General features: G+C 34.4%; 1 protein-coding gene and 1 long non-coding RNA gene across 2 annotated transcripts; both read left to right on the top strand.

Moving 5' to 3' along the window:
• Window positions 1-11,813: 11,813 nt before the first annotated feature.
• LOC126842051 (uncharacterized) lies at window positions 11,814-13,781 on the top strand. The gene is made up of 3 exons (XR_007686258.1): window positions 11,814-11,894; window positions 11,968-12,051; window positions 13,675-13,781. It is a non-coding gene; the product is annotated as an uncharacterized LOC126842051 (long non-coding RNA).
• A 1,495-nt stretch (window positions 13,782-15,276) lies between these two features.
• On the top strand, window positions 15,277-16,014 carry LOC126842050 (golgin subfamily A member 6-like protein 22). Its single transcript, XM_050578905.1, has one exon. The coding sequence runs from the start codon at window positions 15,277-15,279 to the stop codon at window positions 16,012-16,014; it is 738 nt and encodes a 245-aa protein (XP_050434862.1).
• Window positions 16,015-17,252: the final 1,238 nt, after the last annotated feature.

The following is a 17,252-nucleotide window of genomic DNA, read 5'->3' on the forward strand; positions in this document are numbered from 1 at the left end:
ATTTCATCACATGTCGTAGAAGAAAGGTAAGATGTATGGCCACTACCCGGGTTGAACTATATGATTGCTTAGAAAAGGGTCAAATTCAGATATTAATTCTAAACACATCATAAAATTACCATTATTTTGGATTCCAAATTTTTCCACGGAACCTCTAAATGGAAGACCGCGACTTCCCAGTTTTTTTATAACAGCAATAACCCGTTTCAACACATTTTCCAATAATCTTTTTCATTGTTTATTTGAACGCAGAGATCACTATCTATTCTCCCAATATTATTACTCCTACGTAAAAATACTATTTGACAGTTAGTATGTTCGTTAGAGACTTAATGTTGTTTTACAACCTTAATAACATTTCTCCAGTCCGTTAAACCTTCTGTAGCAAGTTTGGTAGAACCTCCAAACATTCGACAGGGAATACAAAACAATGCATTTTTACTACGAGAATAAATTAAAAATTTTCGAAGCTGTTGTTCTCCATTTAAAAGTTTCCGATAAAATACACTTTTTTTTAAGTATCGCGGTTTTATTCCAAAACTTTACTTTTGTTGACGATAAATCATAGTCAATATTTTGTTTTATTTCTTTTAGTAATAAGCGATCAATTGCCAAATCATTAATTACCCATTCTGCAGGATCCTCGCTGATTAAATCGACTATTGGTACATCATCTTTCTCAATATTATTATTTGAAAAACTTTCTGAGGATGTGACGTTTTGAATATAAGTGATGTCCGTAGTACTGGTACCCGAGTTTGAACAACTAGCGAGCGTTTTTTGTGTAGTGTCAACTTCATTTAAAATAATGTTTGGTTTAAAAAAAGAATCTATTTTTGGGGTTTTTTGCACTAAGTTAATTAGTTTAATTTTTTTTTCTTCCGCGATTTTTTTATACTTATAGCCACTCAAACGTGATCGACCGTGCGGACCGTCAGTTTTATTAAAAAAGTCACAAATCAAAATAAAATCAAATATTCATACAAATTAGGAGTGTGAACTTCATCTGCACTAAAAAAATTAACACCGAACACGTACGTTACTATAATACTATAGAACATGCCACATGAGCTCGTTCGCGATTGCATCGACTAATGATTGGGTTTTTATTAAATATTATATTTTGTGATATAGACACAGTGCCATTTCCCAGTATACACACTTATAGAAATAGGCATATTGTATAGACTTAAAAATAAAAACTGATTTCATGATTAGATACAGATACAGATACAGATACAGATACAGATACACAATCGTCAACGGTCAACCCATGTTATATTTTTCTAATTTATTACCATTAACTTATTTTACGATCGTCGTATCCACTTGTCTGTTGTCAAGTCGTATAAAAACAACATGACAATGAAAAATTTATAAATAGTGCAGCAATGCTATAATAGGGCGATAGACTCTACGATTTTGAAATTGAAAATCACCTTAACAGTAAATATTATCACAATCCCGTTAGTCTAAAAACATTTTATAAATAGTAGCATTTCTTTCAGTTCTAGTTATATATAGTAAAATATTGTAATATTAAAAATTATTTGCCACCCTTGAGAAATTGCCGCCCTAAGCACTAGCTTATAGTGTTTACTGGGAAATACGGCACTGCATGTACAATGCAGTTATTTAGGAAAAATAATTCCTATTGGACTAATATATTCTGACAACAGTATTTTATAAGTTTCTGATAGTATCAACTCCTTAGGACATCTTGAAAGTTTAATATCAAAGTTTCAAGAAAAATATATACGTAAAGGAGTTGATATAAAATAATGAAATATTATACTTAAAACACAAGTTACAAATATTGATACTTTAATAATAATTGACATAATAATTGTGGTTGGACCCTGGTGTTATTCACCAGGATCACTACTGTTGCGGGCCTAGTCTGGTCATGTGTCGTTCATGATGATGATTGATGTTGATATCCAATATGCTGTAAATAGATTTAGTTCGACATAAAATTAGAGAAAATAATAGAGACATTAAAGATTGACGAAGAATTATTTACAGTATACAAATATGTAAAGACGAGTTAGCCGAAAGAGTTAGAAATTAATATTAAATATTCTGTTAAACTAAGAAATATTAAGAATCCTCTTAAGTGGGCTGATTTCAAGGAGTTTTATTTAGGCAATAACTAAGAATAAATTGTTTTTTTAAAAATGTACACCATGTCAATTTATTGACAGATTTATTTGTAAAAGTATTATTATTGTTGGAATGAAATCCTTATTCAAAAACGTATCAAAATAAAATTGGTTTTAATATTTTTAAAATATGAAAAAAAAAATGATATACTTACTTATGTAAATGGGCCTAACACTCGAATAGTCCTGGCCGTGGCTCTCTGATATTAACACTTCGTTTCTGAAAATGAATTTTTTTTAAATCAGGCTCATATTTATTATAGTTTCCAGGAACTCTAGGGTGTAAGAACTAAGATCTGAGACACAAATGTTAAGAGGGGATAGACAACTGTAAATAATAATATACAAATATAAATCATAATAATTGTGTTGGTTTTATGCAGACTTCCAAGCTTCTGTCAGACGAAAATATTTATAGTTTAATTGGTGGTAATTTTTTAAAAAAATGTACATGAGTTATCAGGTTTGATCTAGAGCTGAAACAGTTAAATGGCTGCGGGGAAAAAAGATCAATGTCAATTATTGTTTATTCTGAGAAAATCATGTTTTTAACTTCAAAACGTAATACATTTTGCCTGTATGTCTAAATTTCCGGCGGTCGTTACTCTCGATTAATCTGTTTTTTTCCTTGATTCGAGCGCATGAAAAATACAATACGTCAATACAAATAATTTGATACCAAAATCTTATTTTCAAAAAAAAAAAATTGACATTGATCCGTTTTCCCCGCAGCCCCTTCAGTTTTCAAAATAATACAAAGGCATTTCTATAGAAAAATTGTGAACTCGAATATTGCATTAGGAAAACTATATGAAATGCAGTTTAATGACGTTGTCGAGTTCATAGGAAAGTGTGACGATTTAGTAGTCGACTCTGAAGAAAAGGTATATTATTCTATTTACAAGTAAAAATACTTAATTATTTTAATGAAGGTTGTATACTTAAATACAAAATGTATATTTTAGATATTTGATTTTATCATTGGTTGGGTAAGCGTTAACACGAATGAACGAAATCACTTGTTACTAGAATTAATGAAACACAAACGGTTGCATTTCATTTCAAAAGTGGAACTTCGTCAAATTTGTAATGAAACTTTAGTGGGAAAAAAACAATATTAATTTATTTTATGATGTCACTCTAAAACTGTATGGTATTCACATGTAGGTAATACATTTTTTTATTTATATTTTGAATATGCCCAGCAGCGTACACCTCTAATTTGTTATACATAATACTAAATGTAATAGTTGAATTATTGTTGGACCGTTTGAACGAGTTGTTGTTTGGCTCTGCTCTACTAGTAAACCATATCTTATCAAATATAGCCGGCATACAGGGCCGTACTCACCTGGATACGATCATTAAGATGAACTAAAAATGATCTGATAACGAGGTTTCTTGAAATACTCCTATTTATCCTTTTTTTGTTCACGCCATGGTTGCCATATAATTGTTGTCTGTCCGCTTCAATTGTCCTTTGTAAATTTCTCTTTTTATCTTTAATTTCTTTATGTAACCTTGAAATTTACAAATTTTATAACATTAAAATGATGCTATATTATATTCAGAATAAGAACAGGCTTCGGCGGCCGACCAGTTTTCGTCGGGCGGCGGTCAGGCACCGCCCATTTTACATTTCGTCTGTAGCCCCCACCGGCGGCAGTGTTCGTGCCGCCGAAGCCTGTTCTTATTCTGATTAGAGTATATGTTCTAACACATTTTATTTTTTTATATTGAAAAGTATATTTGCCAAATGTATTCAAATTGAGGGGAAGTAGTCATGTGACTAACAGTTCCCCCTCATTGGTTCTGTATATTTAATAGAATGTATTTAAATGTACATTTTTTGTAAAAATAAAAATAAATTTGATAATTTTTAAAAAACGAAAATTTTTGAAGCTTTTGTGGATTTTGAACATTGTTTATTATTAATTAATTTTTAAATCAAATTGCACCCCTGTCACCCCATCGAATATTATAGATTAATTACGACGTGACGGTACTTTTGTAGATGATTATATCAAATTTAGTTGTCCAACTATATTTATGTTCAGTAACCCACCAAATGAAATCCAATGAAAAATCTTTCATAGGTTTTGAAAATTGTTTGTCAATAATGAATTTATTATGAATTATGAAACCGCTGACAAAATGTCTAAAAAAACTTACCGCTCTAATTCCATTTCTGCCGTAGACGGCAAAGCGTCCTCTGCAGTCTGAAATATATAAAAAATTAAATAATTAGTGTAAACTTAATGTGTAATAATATACTATTTTAATTACTCTATTATAATTGTACAAATCAAATTGTTTTTTTTAAATATTTTACTGCAAGTGTATAGGATCATGGTACATAAAATGTGCAACCCGGACCGCTCTTATTCTGAATAGAGTATTGAAATAGTAGAAAATATCGCAGACAAGTTGGGTATAAAATTGTCAGTAACTAAAGCTTTTCGTACGCTTTCAAACATTTTAAATAAACCAAAAAAAATCACAAGATGTCACGAGGGTGATCAATACCAAATTAACAATCCTGCGGGGTCACAACCAGCAGAGTCTACAAATGCGATCGATAAAAATCAAAATTATCTACTGGATGGCAAATATTACAAAATACTGTCGGTTGACGGATCAAAAATTACTGTTAACTGTCAAATTATTTTTATTATTTGTGTTAGATAGATATACTATTATATAAACTTTGGAAAAATATGTTAAGTGTAATATTTGTTTGCGGTTTTAAAAATAATTCATTTGTAGCAGTTTTAAATTTTAATATTTAATTCTCTGCTAAGTATATATCACAAAAGTATATAAGTATTTATATAAAATGTTCACTCATACATTTTCGTATAACATATTTTATGAAAGTTAAAATATAATTTATCTATTTTTCATCTAGATAAAATTGTATTTATCTTTTATCTTTTAACTAGATAAATGTTAAATGAATAATTCAATATCTTATCTAGATGATATATTACTCAATTGTCCGTTATCTTATCTAGATAACTTTATAGTTTTTATAGAAAAAAAAATGACCGCAAGTCAATTATGTGTCGGCTGGACGCCTCTCGCGCAAAAAAACAGGTGCGTCGAATAGCCGACAAAACGGCCCGTGCCAAGCGAACCGAGCGTAAATGTAGCCGGCATACAGGGCCGTACTTACCTCAGAACCACTTTCCAGATCTTCTATAAAAATTTTTAAATCTTGACATTTGGACAAACACAATCTTAATTTTTTATTTCTGGCCCTTGTTAGTGGGCTATTTTCGCTTACTGCTAAAAGTCTTATTTCTTCGTAATATTGTTGACATTTGGTTATGACATGTTGCTTTTCTTCTATTAGTATGTTTTTAATCCTTTAAATTTACAAATTTAAAAACATTAAAAAGATGTACAAACATAGGTTATTAGGAAATAGATAAGCATGCAAAACCAAATAGTTAATACTAATTTCATTTAGAACTATATTCAAGCTATATAAGGTTAGTAAGTACTTATGTTCTAACATATTTTATTTTCTTATTTTGAAAAGTATATTTTCCAAATAAATTCAAATTGAGGGAAAGTAGTCATGTGGCTAACAGTTCCCCCTCATTGGTTTTTTATACTTAATATATTGTATTTAAATGTACATTTTTTATAAATATAAAAATAAATTTGATAATTTTTTAAAAACGAAAATTTTTGAAGCTTTTGTGGATTTTGATTATTGTTTATCATTAAAGAATTTTTTTTAATTTTATATAAATAGTTATTTTTAAAGAACCTGAAATTATGAAACCACTGACAAAATGTCTAAAAAGACTTACTGCTCTAATTCCTCGGACGCTTCAGTGGCCGTGGCCAACCGGTCATTAAACGGCAAAGCGTCCCTTGCAGTCTGAAATATATAAAAAATTAAATAATTAGTGTAAACTTAATGTGTAATAGTATACTATTTTAATTACTCTATTATAATTGTACAAACCAAATTGTTTTTTTTAAAAATATTTTACTGGAAGTTTATAGGATCATGGTACGTAATATGTAAAAACAGATTGACAGGTAAGCCAACTTATAATGACCTCCACTCCCTTAATCAAGAGCTCGTGAGGCCCTTTTTTCCTCTTGGCAGACAAGATGGAACGCGTCCCCCAATGGACGGTGGACCCACCGATTGATCACCGGTATTAAATCATGGCACGACAGAAAGCACGGTGAAATAAACTTCCACCTAACGATGAGGGCTGGGGGGGTTAAATGACTAACATCTGTGCCACCCCCCAGTCTTTGATATAATGTAAAAAAAAAAAAGGTTAGGTTACGTTAGGAAATTAGCTTATAAGCATTTATGGATTGTAAAAAAAAGGGAAAAAAAATTTGGCCATAGTCAATTTTTTAGTATTTTAGACTTACCAAATCCGGCTTTGGTCCACGTGGGACCTCTTCGACCTCCTCGTCTAATTGTCTCTCTTCTCCCCAAACGCAAAAAAGCTAATTAATACAATATTTAAATATATGTAAATAACAACTCGAGGTTTAATATTTCTCTACTCCAGTTTTGGCATATTTTTTTTTTTATTACAACTGTAATAGACTACCACAGCTTTTGGGGCGTACAATCGTTAGGTTAGGTTAGGTTAGGTTAGCTTATAAGCATTTATGGATTGTAAAAAAAGGGGGAAATGTAAATAGACACTGTATCATTGCATTTGTTTATTAAAAGATGATAACATTATTTTCAGCTAATTCATAAAATAACAATGTTACTAACAAGAAGAAGAAGAGACTTACCTTATATTCAGAAGACTGTTCCAAACTTTCTACAGAAGCTTCAGCGTAATGTGTGTTTGGTAAGGTTGCCTTAGCGTTTTGGTTATCATCCTAGGTTAACATAAATAATAACACATGTATAATTAGTTGAAAAAATATAATAAAATTGTAAGCTCAATAAGTCGCGAAGCGACCGAACAAACCTTTTAGAAAACACGACAAGGTATGTACTATATACAATATTATAACACTGTGTAATAGTAAGTCTAGAGGCAGGAAGTGAGTTCTTGTAGTAAATATACACACATACACACCCCGATTAAGAGACTAATTTATAAATATTTAAAATAGCCATTCATCGCCACTTCCCCCTTGCTTTTCTTCTATTACAAATCTATTCCAAGAATTTTCTAAAATCATTGTGGACAGAGGCAGTTAACTTAGCAATGTTTGTGTTAAAACGCACAGGTAATTCGGGTCAAGTAAGCAAATCTCCTTATGAATTATGGTTCAAAAAATCATGTAAAATAGACAAGTACATAGTAGGTAAAATATACAAATCCTATACCTATACCTAGTTTGCTAACTATCAAATAACAAAACAAAGTAGCTCCTATTGTACCGTTATTCCACTTCTAGTCCTATATTACTTCACGGTAATTATATTGATCAGTGTACCAGAAAAGTTTAGGATGTAAAAAAAATATATATAGAAATAATTTAAGTAAAATTGTATGTTGTAATTATTATGATTACTTTCTGGACGTGGTTTACGGCCGTTTACCTTGGCTGACTAAGTATAAAGAAGAAAATTAACTATCAATATTAATGTTCTTATATTCTAAGAACATCCCTGTTCGCATACATAAGTTTATGAGGAAAATATACAAGTAATCGACTCCTATCAGTATAATGTGTTATTTAATTAGAAGTATTGAAGTCGTAAGTATAGGTTGTACCTATAATAAAATACGTTTAGAGTTTTTTGTTACTTCTGCTAATAAAATAAAATGTAATAAACTCTTCATATTTACTTTATGGAATTCCTATTTAAAATTAAACATAATATTTGTACTATTGTTTTATTATACCAAACAGTAGATACATTTTTTGTAATTAGATCCGAAAAATAAATCTTTAATAATATGGTCTTATCTATAATTAACTCACTTATCTCTTATCAGCGATTGTAAACTGCGCCCAAGGCACAGGTAAACACAAAATCATACAATATGTAAACTGCGACCGAGTTTTATCAAGTGTAAAAAGGTTACATGTAAACTGCGCCCGAGTTCTTATCGAGTGAAGTTAAGGTTCATTTATACTATTTAATTTAATGTAGGTATGTTTCTATTAAAAATTGCTTTTAACTTTTCTAAAAACATAAAAATATTTGGATGAGTTGTTTAAAAACTAGAACTAAAATGGGTATGGAATGACTCGCATGCATTGATGGTTAAAAATGGCTCTTATGATGCTTGAGCCATATTTCAGGTGGATACTGACTTCTTCACACTATAATAATCTACTAAATAATTCGCAAACGTGTCACTCTTTCGTCGTCGGGCTTAGATATCATTAAATAATTTATAAAATACTCAGATACACTGTTTTGAACCCTTGAAATATTTAGTATTAATTAGAGTAGTATATAAGTTATATTAATATTTCGCAATTGGAGCAACAGAGTATCATGCGTAGACGCGGTCGACCTAAAAGAATGTGTCTATTATTTTAAAACCGCGGAAAATCTATAGTATCGAATTACAGACCAAAAGCAAAACTCGCTCCAATTCCTAAGCTTTTAGAAAAACTCATAATTTCAATTCTCGCACAGACATAAAAATACCTTAAACTCCAATCGACATGGTTTTTTATCTGGCAGGTCGACCGACACTAATTAGATTTGTTTTCTGTCTAACTTAATAAAATCTACGGAAATTGGTCTTCAAGTAGACGTTATATATATATATATATATATATACTGATTTTAGTAAGGTGTTCGACTCTGTTAACCATTCAATCCTTATTTCTAAACTTAAATCCATAGGCATCTCTGATCCTTTTCGATCCTGGTTTAGCTCTTACCTTTCAAACAGATGTCAACAAGTTAAAGTAAACGACCATCTATCCTCACGTTTTCCTACTACCTCTTCCTACTCGCCTTCCCCAAGGCGGTCACATTTCTCCTCTCCTATTCCTTATTTTTATTATGGACATTGTTATACACAGTTAGATTAATATAAATAATAATATTCGCTGATGTTTGTTATGAAACCCAAATTACACGAATGACAAGTTGTGCCGGTGTAGCACTCGCGTATGGTAGACAATTGCACCATATGTTGCATGGAGTTTGTTTGGTCAACACTAGGCGTGTCTGAATAATTAGAAGCAGGAGATAACTCATTTTCTTTTTGGCCGTGTGGCCATATCTGATCATTGTGCCTTAGTCAGAACCATCATTTAAAACTACTTTATGAATATTATGACTAATATTATCAGTAATTGTACCCTTCGGCCAATTTTCACCTGTTTTTCTGTAATCTTTAACTAACACACCATCCCCCTTATCTAAATTTAAGTCTCTTTTACCCCCGTTTTTTATTTGTGTTACTTGATTATTAATAACTACTTCGTTGGTGTTTGGTATTAATAAATCAAATAGTGTTTGTGTCGAATGACCCAACATGAGTTGAGCGGGAGATTCGTGTGTTGTCGGGTGAGAAGGGACTCCTGTTAAATGCCTAATACCTAGTTTTTTACAGGCGTGAAAAGGCGTGCATTCGGACTTTACTTCAACGTCGGACTTGTTTCATGCTATAAAGAAGATGGCCGTCATATGTCTGATGTAATTTTTAAAAAATTAAATGGCACTCATTTACATATCATAAAATATTAATAAAATGTTTGTACATCTAAAATATACTGAGTTATGTCTATCTATTTTTGACCCTATTCGTTGGCAGCGGGGGCACGCTGCACCTTAACTATCGATTCATTGTTTTTCACAAACGCGTCGTACGCAAACACACGGTGAACGACACTCCACTGCGCTATAATGATAACTAAATGGCATTATCTGACGGATCGAATGAGCTTATCTAGACCTGCCTACTCCCATTCAATGTTGAGAAAAACCCATCTACTTTTGTCCCTATTTCCGTGGCCCACCCTGTATTATATTGTATTAAACTTATATATATACATTATAATAATAATGTACGATTGTGTTAAATGAAAGCGACATCCATGTATGTTTATCCGAGGCCAAATAGCGAGCGAGTGCTAAAACACTCGGATATCTGCCGTCCTCATTATCAATGCTAATTCCACATGCTGACAAGCAACCTCGTCATGGCAATTTATGCAATTTGGTAAAAGCGGTAGAAACCCTAAAATGTTAATATTCCCGTGATTTTATTGATTCGGACGCTGTTTGCATTTCATACCGATGACGAGAAGCTGGGCGCAGCTTACATGTAGGTACTAACCTTTTTCCACTTGATAAAAACTCGGGCGCAGTTTACACATACGTTTTTTAAACCAAATTATAAACGGGGCGCGGTTTACGTATGCCCAAAAACTCAATAGATAATCGTTTTCTTGCACCCGGCCTTAAAGGTGCGCGTCCACAAGTCCGCATCGGACGGATTTTAATGTGCTATAGCCAATACTGGAAAAATTGTACATCCGGTTGATACGACCCGTCCGATGCGGATATATGGACGCTTACCTTAACACGTAAAGATTGTCAGCTGGCCCTGGACAAGCGGAGTTGTGTGTGCGACCGTTTCCCTAAGTATGACAATGAAATATTTTTGAAATTCATACGTACGGATTGTAACCACCGAGAGCAGCAATAGTCAACCAGGTAGGCACAACCGAACCCCGCCACAAATCCGCCGGTCGCATACAATTTAAGTGACATCATGTTTCACAAAATCGAGTATGTTGCTGAGACGTGATGACGAATAACGAAAAACTAAATACTGTTTTAAGAATAACGAAAAACTGAATACTGTTATAAGAATAACGTAAAACTGAATTCTGTTATATAATAATAAATAACAACCAATAATACCTAACAATGATTTAAAAAGCCATTATTATTATTTATTCTATTCGGATAGCTTTTAATCAGCTGTTAAAATTCCGAGCTTTTTAAAAACCCAAAAATGTTTTTTTTTAATACATTTCATAACCAATACTCTTTAATGTCTATACAAATGACCAGGCCATTATGGGAACTACTCGTCGTTTCCTGTATGCCGACGATTTAGCGATAACTGCGCAGGGGAAAACTTTCAGTGAAGTGGAACACACACTCGCACATGCGCTGGAGAAATTGGACAGATTCTATACACAGAACTCACTAAAACCCAACCGAGCAAAAACGCAAATAAGTGTATTCCAGCACAACCAAAATAGGTTATTTTTTGTTCGCGGCTTTTGGCGATTTAAATAAAAATTGTAACATTTGAATTTAAAAAACTAGTAAACGAGTAAAACAACATTTTTTTTTACTATGTAATAGTCATAATATGTCATAAGTGTAATTAATCATTAACGTGTATTAATAGTCCTACAACTTTACAGGTTGAATTCTAAAATAGTGCAATTATACAAAACAAATGTGTAATTCAATCATCTGTACGAGAAGTATAATAAATGATGTAAAACATAAAAATAAATAACATTTATATTCGCAATTTGAAGAAAATCCGTCACGCCTTTACTGTGCCCTGCCCTTGTTAGAAAATGGCTGCTGTTTTTCGTTTACACAATAGCGTTCAATCAGCCAACCAGAAGGTCCCATTCGAGCGCACGCACGTGATAGGCGGGTGTGCGCCATTTTTTACGACAAAATTTAATGTTAGGTATAAATTCAGGGTTGGACTAGCTCACCGGACATCTCAGTTTAAAAACGTTGGGCCTCCTTGTTCAAAAGTTGTATTCAATGATTCAGTAAGTGAATAATTCGACTTTTTTTAGTAATTACATTAATTTGACGGTATTTAATATTATGATGTAATATAAGGATGAACCGACAGACATACAGGCTGACATTACTGGACTGGACAATTTTCATCCTGTTAATTCAATAGAAATATTAAACATTCCAGTAAGTAAATGAATTAACAGTTTTATAATTTATTTGAATTTAATTGTTTAAAAAATAAAATGTTTACCTATACGATCAGTCAAAATTCAAGGGCTCACCAGAAAAAACAGACATGTCTATTTTTATGACATGTAGCGAAGATTTTTAGCGAAGATTAAAGAACGAGTAACAGTAGATCAGAAGAGCCAAAGGAGAATTTTTTTTGCATTTTTTGTTAATTTTTTTTTAAGACTTTTTAACGGGCACTCGAGTGGGCACCGTATGAAATGCGATATCTGTAATAATAATCCAAATTTGCCTCTTTCCAAAGACAAAAGTCCTATTTATTCGAGTCGTGTTCGGAATAGTAAATGCAGCTAAATTGTCTACATCCAGCCGTATACCGGATAATAAATCCTTTTGGGGTTCTCTAATGGGATTTGTCGGGCAGCACGGGGTAGGAATGGTTTACAACAGTAATTAGAGTCGACGACGTGCCTGCTAAATCAATATTCGAAAATGTTTTCATATTATATAGTCATAATTCATATATCTATTTGAATAGGTATCGTTTGGTATGAACGACCAAAGCAAATTAGACAACGAATCAATACTGGACAATACTGCATTCCAACCCATATAACGGACATTTTTCAGTTCAGTTTTTTTTAAAAATATTATACCTAAAATATTGTCATTTTGTACGTGGAAGCAAATGAGCTGGAGAGAGAGAGAGAGAGAGAAGGAGGGATAAACAGGTATATTGATAGCATCGTAAAAAAAAGAAACGATCCGGAAAATATTAAACCGGAATGGGGCGAGACCATAAAATAAAGGTCTTCAAAAGTTAGATAAGGGCAGATCATGACCGAGTCGTGCATTCGGAATACATTATAGTGTTTGTTTAATCTCTCGAATATAGAGTGCACTCTTATCTTGTCAGTGTTTTAAATATATTATATTTTGTTATTTTGTCCTATCTCATAATATTCTAGTTTAAAGCCACCTTGACCGAATTCTCTGACCTAAAGACGGCGTACCCGCGACATTTATGCATTTACTTGAAAATGAATAAGAAAAAGTTCAATTTTTCAAATTATTTTGTTATATTACTTGTCCACCCTCTGATTGGGGTTCGTTTTATTAGTTACCACGTTCAATCGTTCTGACTGCATTTTTTTTTTTGACATGGACATGTCTTATGGCAGGGGTCGTTCACAGTGCTGACGTCATTAAGCATATATATATATATATATATTTCTACTGTCCGTGTGTAAGTATGCAAACTCCTCTCGATTAATGACTTCAATATTTTTTTAAAATTTTTTTATGTCAACTTTTTTTGAGTGAAGTTAAACGGTTCCACGTTAAATACCCAAACAATTACCTATTAGTAGTGAATATGTCTTAGTGGCGTAACGGTTAACACTTTGAACTAATAATCAAGAGGTTTCGGGTTCGAATCGAGTCCAGGCAAAGCTACCTATTTTGTATTTTTTTTATTTTTTAATTTATATTTCAACGGTTAGAAACATTTGAAGCCTCAAAAAAAATCAATTTAACTTGACCTATCGGCTTCTAGACAAAAAAAAAATCTATTATCGTCAGCGGATTTATATTACACAATTTTTTCTTTCTCTTTAGAAGAATAACTACAGTGATCCGATCAGCCTAATACGCCGGCAAAGATAACAGATATGGACATAGGTTTTAAGTACTCATGAGCTCGACAAAACAAAAAAAACTCCCCGTCGACCGGCACCCCGTACCGGTAAAAGGGCGTTTAACGACACCAAAGCACTGTGTACTATTATATAAAGCCGTGACAAGACGTGACAGCGTTTCTCGGTGATGACAAAAAAAATAAAATGAGTTGGCCGTCGAAACGACTTTGCCCTAAAAAAAAAACGTCACAAAAAACCCGTACCTATCGTCGCTCAAAATCCAAAAAACCTTCAAGTACTTAAGGGCAAAGACTACGACGGTTTTATGTTGTAAGACTTAGTGGTGATAGGGTTTTTCATTTTTTTTTTTTGAGAAAACATGTACGGTAATGGTCGATTGTACCCCATATGTTACGGCCCCACTAACAATAAACGCGATTTTTCGCCATTACCCTTTGTCTTAGGGTCACCAGCCCTTTACAATAAGGTTCTGGCGCGATTCAGACAGGTCGCCGACGTCAAAATGGCATAAAAATCCACTCCTTGACCGAAAACCCGCCAAAACCAAAAAACTTACCCGGCCGCCGGTGGCCGTTGCTATGCAAAATAACAAAGCCTGAAAATTACTAATTTTCAAATGAAAATGGGAGTTTTCCCGGATTTCTCAGCCGCTAGGGCGTATAGAAGGCCGCTCGATCCCTCGTTAGATCCACGAGATCACGGTCTGTCCGACGATGCCAGGCGCGCGAAGAAACAGCGGTTGTTAGCGCCGCGATTTGCCACTAAAACTACTGCGCTTAACCACGACGTACCCTGCTAGTTTCGCGTCTTCCGCCGGTCTCAGGGCCTCGGCCTGATGTTGCTTAATGTTGCCTACAAAATGTTGTCTTACTGGCCCCACTCGACGGTGTCGAGCCACGGACAAAGGAAAGATCTCAGGGGACGACAAATGCATGTATATGCTAGTCGAAGGGTTTGATATAATATGTGCTACAGCTTGTGTCTACGGTATGTGTCTATTTTTCCAATCGTAAATCCATCGGTTCAGCACTAATTACTCGGTCGACAGCAATATGCACCTGTGTAGGTAATAACAGCTGTTGTTAGGCTTTTAGTTATTAGGCTTTTGTGCTGGCCGATTTCAGTATTAATATTACTTGTTAGCGACCTCGAGTAAACAACCAATGTTTCACCAGACGTCGAACAGACACGCAACGCGAAACGTATTTTTTGTTGTTACGAGTCATTCCAAGTCATTCCAAGTCATTCCAAGTCATTCCAAGTCATTCCAAGTTTACCGAAGTCTTTAAAGGATGTATGAATACATTGCGGCGGCATTAGCGGGCGGCGTCGTGACCGGCGCTGGTTTTCTCTATTACAATGTAAGTATCGACAGTCCAGTAAACCTACCCTAATGCCTCGGTGCTTCTTAAATAATAATAATAATAATTATAACTATAAACAGAGGAAATGCGCCGCAAAGTACGCCGCGGAGTATGAGAGATTGCGTCGTGAGCACGCAAGAGAAATCGACAACTTAAACAACGAATGGGCGCGAGTGCTTTCAAATAGCAATGACGCAATGAGAAAGCTGCATGAAGAAAAAGATAAGCTACAGTCAAGTTACAATGATGTAGTAAACAAAATGCGAATGCTGCAGCATGAAAACGAAAAGCTCGAATCGATACGTCAAAACCTGCAGGAAAAAAAAGATAATCTAGAATCAAGTTATGACGACGTAGTAAACCAAATTAAAATGCTACTGGCGGAAAAAGAAAAGCTAGAATCGATGTGTCAAAAGCTACAAGCGGAAAAAGAAAAGCTAGAATCGATGTGTCAAAAGCTGCAGGGAGAAAATGATAAGCTAGAATCAAATAACGCAGACATACTAAACCAAATTCAAAAGCTGCGGGGCGAAAAAGAATTGCTAGAATCGATATTTCAAAAGCTGCAGGGAGAAAAAGAAATGTTAGAATCGATATGGCAAAAGCTGCAGGGAGCAAATGAAAAGCTACAATCCAACTACGACGAAATATTAAACAAATTGGAAAAGCTGCAGGAAGAAAAAGAGAATCTTGAGTCAAAGTACAACGACATAGTAAACAAATACCAAGTACTGCAGAAAGAAATGAAAAAAAGAGAATCGGCACACTTGGGCGAGATGGAGATAAAGACAGACGAGCTAAACGATTTAAAGTTCAAATTAGGGAAAAAAACGCATCGCTTAAATTGCACCCAAACGGCATTGTACCAGCTCGAAAATGGTCCCCGCCGCCGCCGCCCTAGGAACGTGCAGATGGCCAATAAGGGCGGTAAGTGAAAATACAAATAATAGCAGTTTTTTTTTTTTTTTTAGGGACTATAACACACGCCTCACTATTAATCTAATTACTACCCCTTGATGATTTCAGTGAGCGTTCAGTTATGTAATCATGAACCAAGCAGCAATTGACAACCGGCTGTTCGCACTCGGTTGCTCGCACTCGGACGAGCACACTGCTTTTGGGCGTCGACGATGTCAACCTTTAAGTTATCCATAGTATTAATATGTTTGTGACGATTTTAACGAAATTCTTGATCTGTTTGAAAGGCCGGTTGCTTATGAAATATGACACGGTTGAAACGTCGGCCGCGGCTTCGCACGGTGGCACGGGGATGCGACAGGTGGATTTTCAACGACTCTGCCCCCGCACGGATCCGGCTGAGCTTGAGCACGACGGCTTGGGTCGTGTCGACTTTGAGGGCATCCGGCGATTGCGGCGACATAGACCTGCGCATCTCCGGAAAACGTTCTGGCTGGGCCGATTAACGTGACCTCTGCGAGAGATAAACACGTGCCCTCGAGCCGTTCGTGCGGAACGTCCGTCGTGGCGCCGTCATGCTGGAACCAAACGTCGTCCGCGTCCGCGTGGTTGATGAGAAAAAACTGGTTATCAATGGTCTCGACAATAGAGTGCGTAACTGATGATAAACGATTTTTTTTTCAGCCGTACGGTCGTAGACTACGTGTGGTTTCGGCGGACGCCACGGCGGAAGTTCCCGGAGTTGCGGGTGTATGCTGCCAGACATCACCGATGACCTCGCAGTCAACCCGGCCCGTGCCACCGCTCGTACAGCCGGATCTATGCGGCAGACTCGTGGAAATCCGCCCCAGCGGCGGCGGACGTTTCAACGATGACATATTTGAAGAAAAAAAACGGCCACAAGAATTTCGTTAAGATTGTGTTTTTTATTTATTCAATGTACAGCTTATAAAAATGTAAAAATATTCTACTAATACCAATGTAAAAATGTGTTAAATAAACCATCTATAACTGTATATACTTGTTATTATTGAGAAGTTCTTGCACGGGGCCTACCGTACATTATAATTTATGAGTATTATTGTACAAAACAAAAAAATATGCCTAATTATTACTGCATAGCAATTAATAGGAGGTAAAATGTTAGCTCGACGGTCGAATATGACTATTTATTATTGAAGATTTCAGTTTACATAACATGATAGATAATAAGATTAATTAATATCATAGTTAATGTGTAGGTAGATATTATATA

The sequence above is a fragment of the Adelges cooleyi genome, unplaced genomic scaffold (genome assembly GCF_023614345.1).
Source record: "Adelges cooleyi isolate 19-005CV unplaced genomic scaffold, UGA_ACOO_1.1 ACOO_flye_CR_arks_rails_tigmint_CR_PRNA_419, whole genome shotgun sequence".
Lineage (NCBI taxonomy): Eukaryota > Metazoa > Arthropoda > Insecta > Hemiptera > Adelgidae > Adelges > Adelges cooleyi.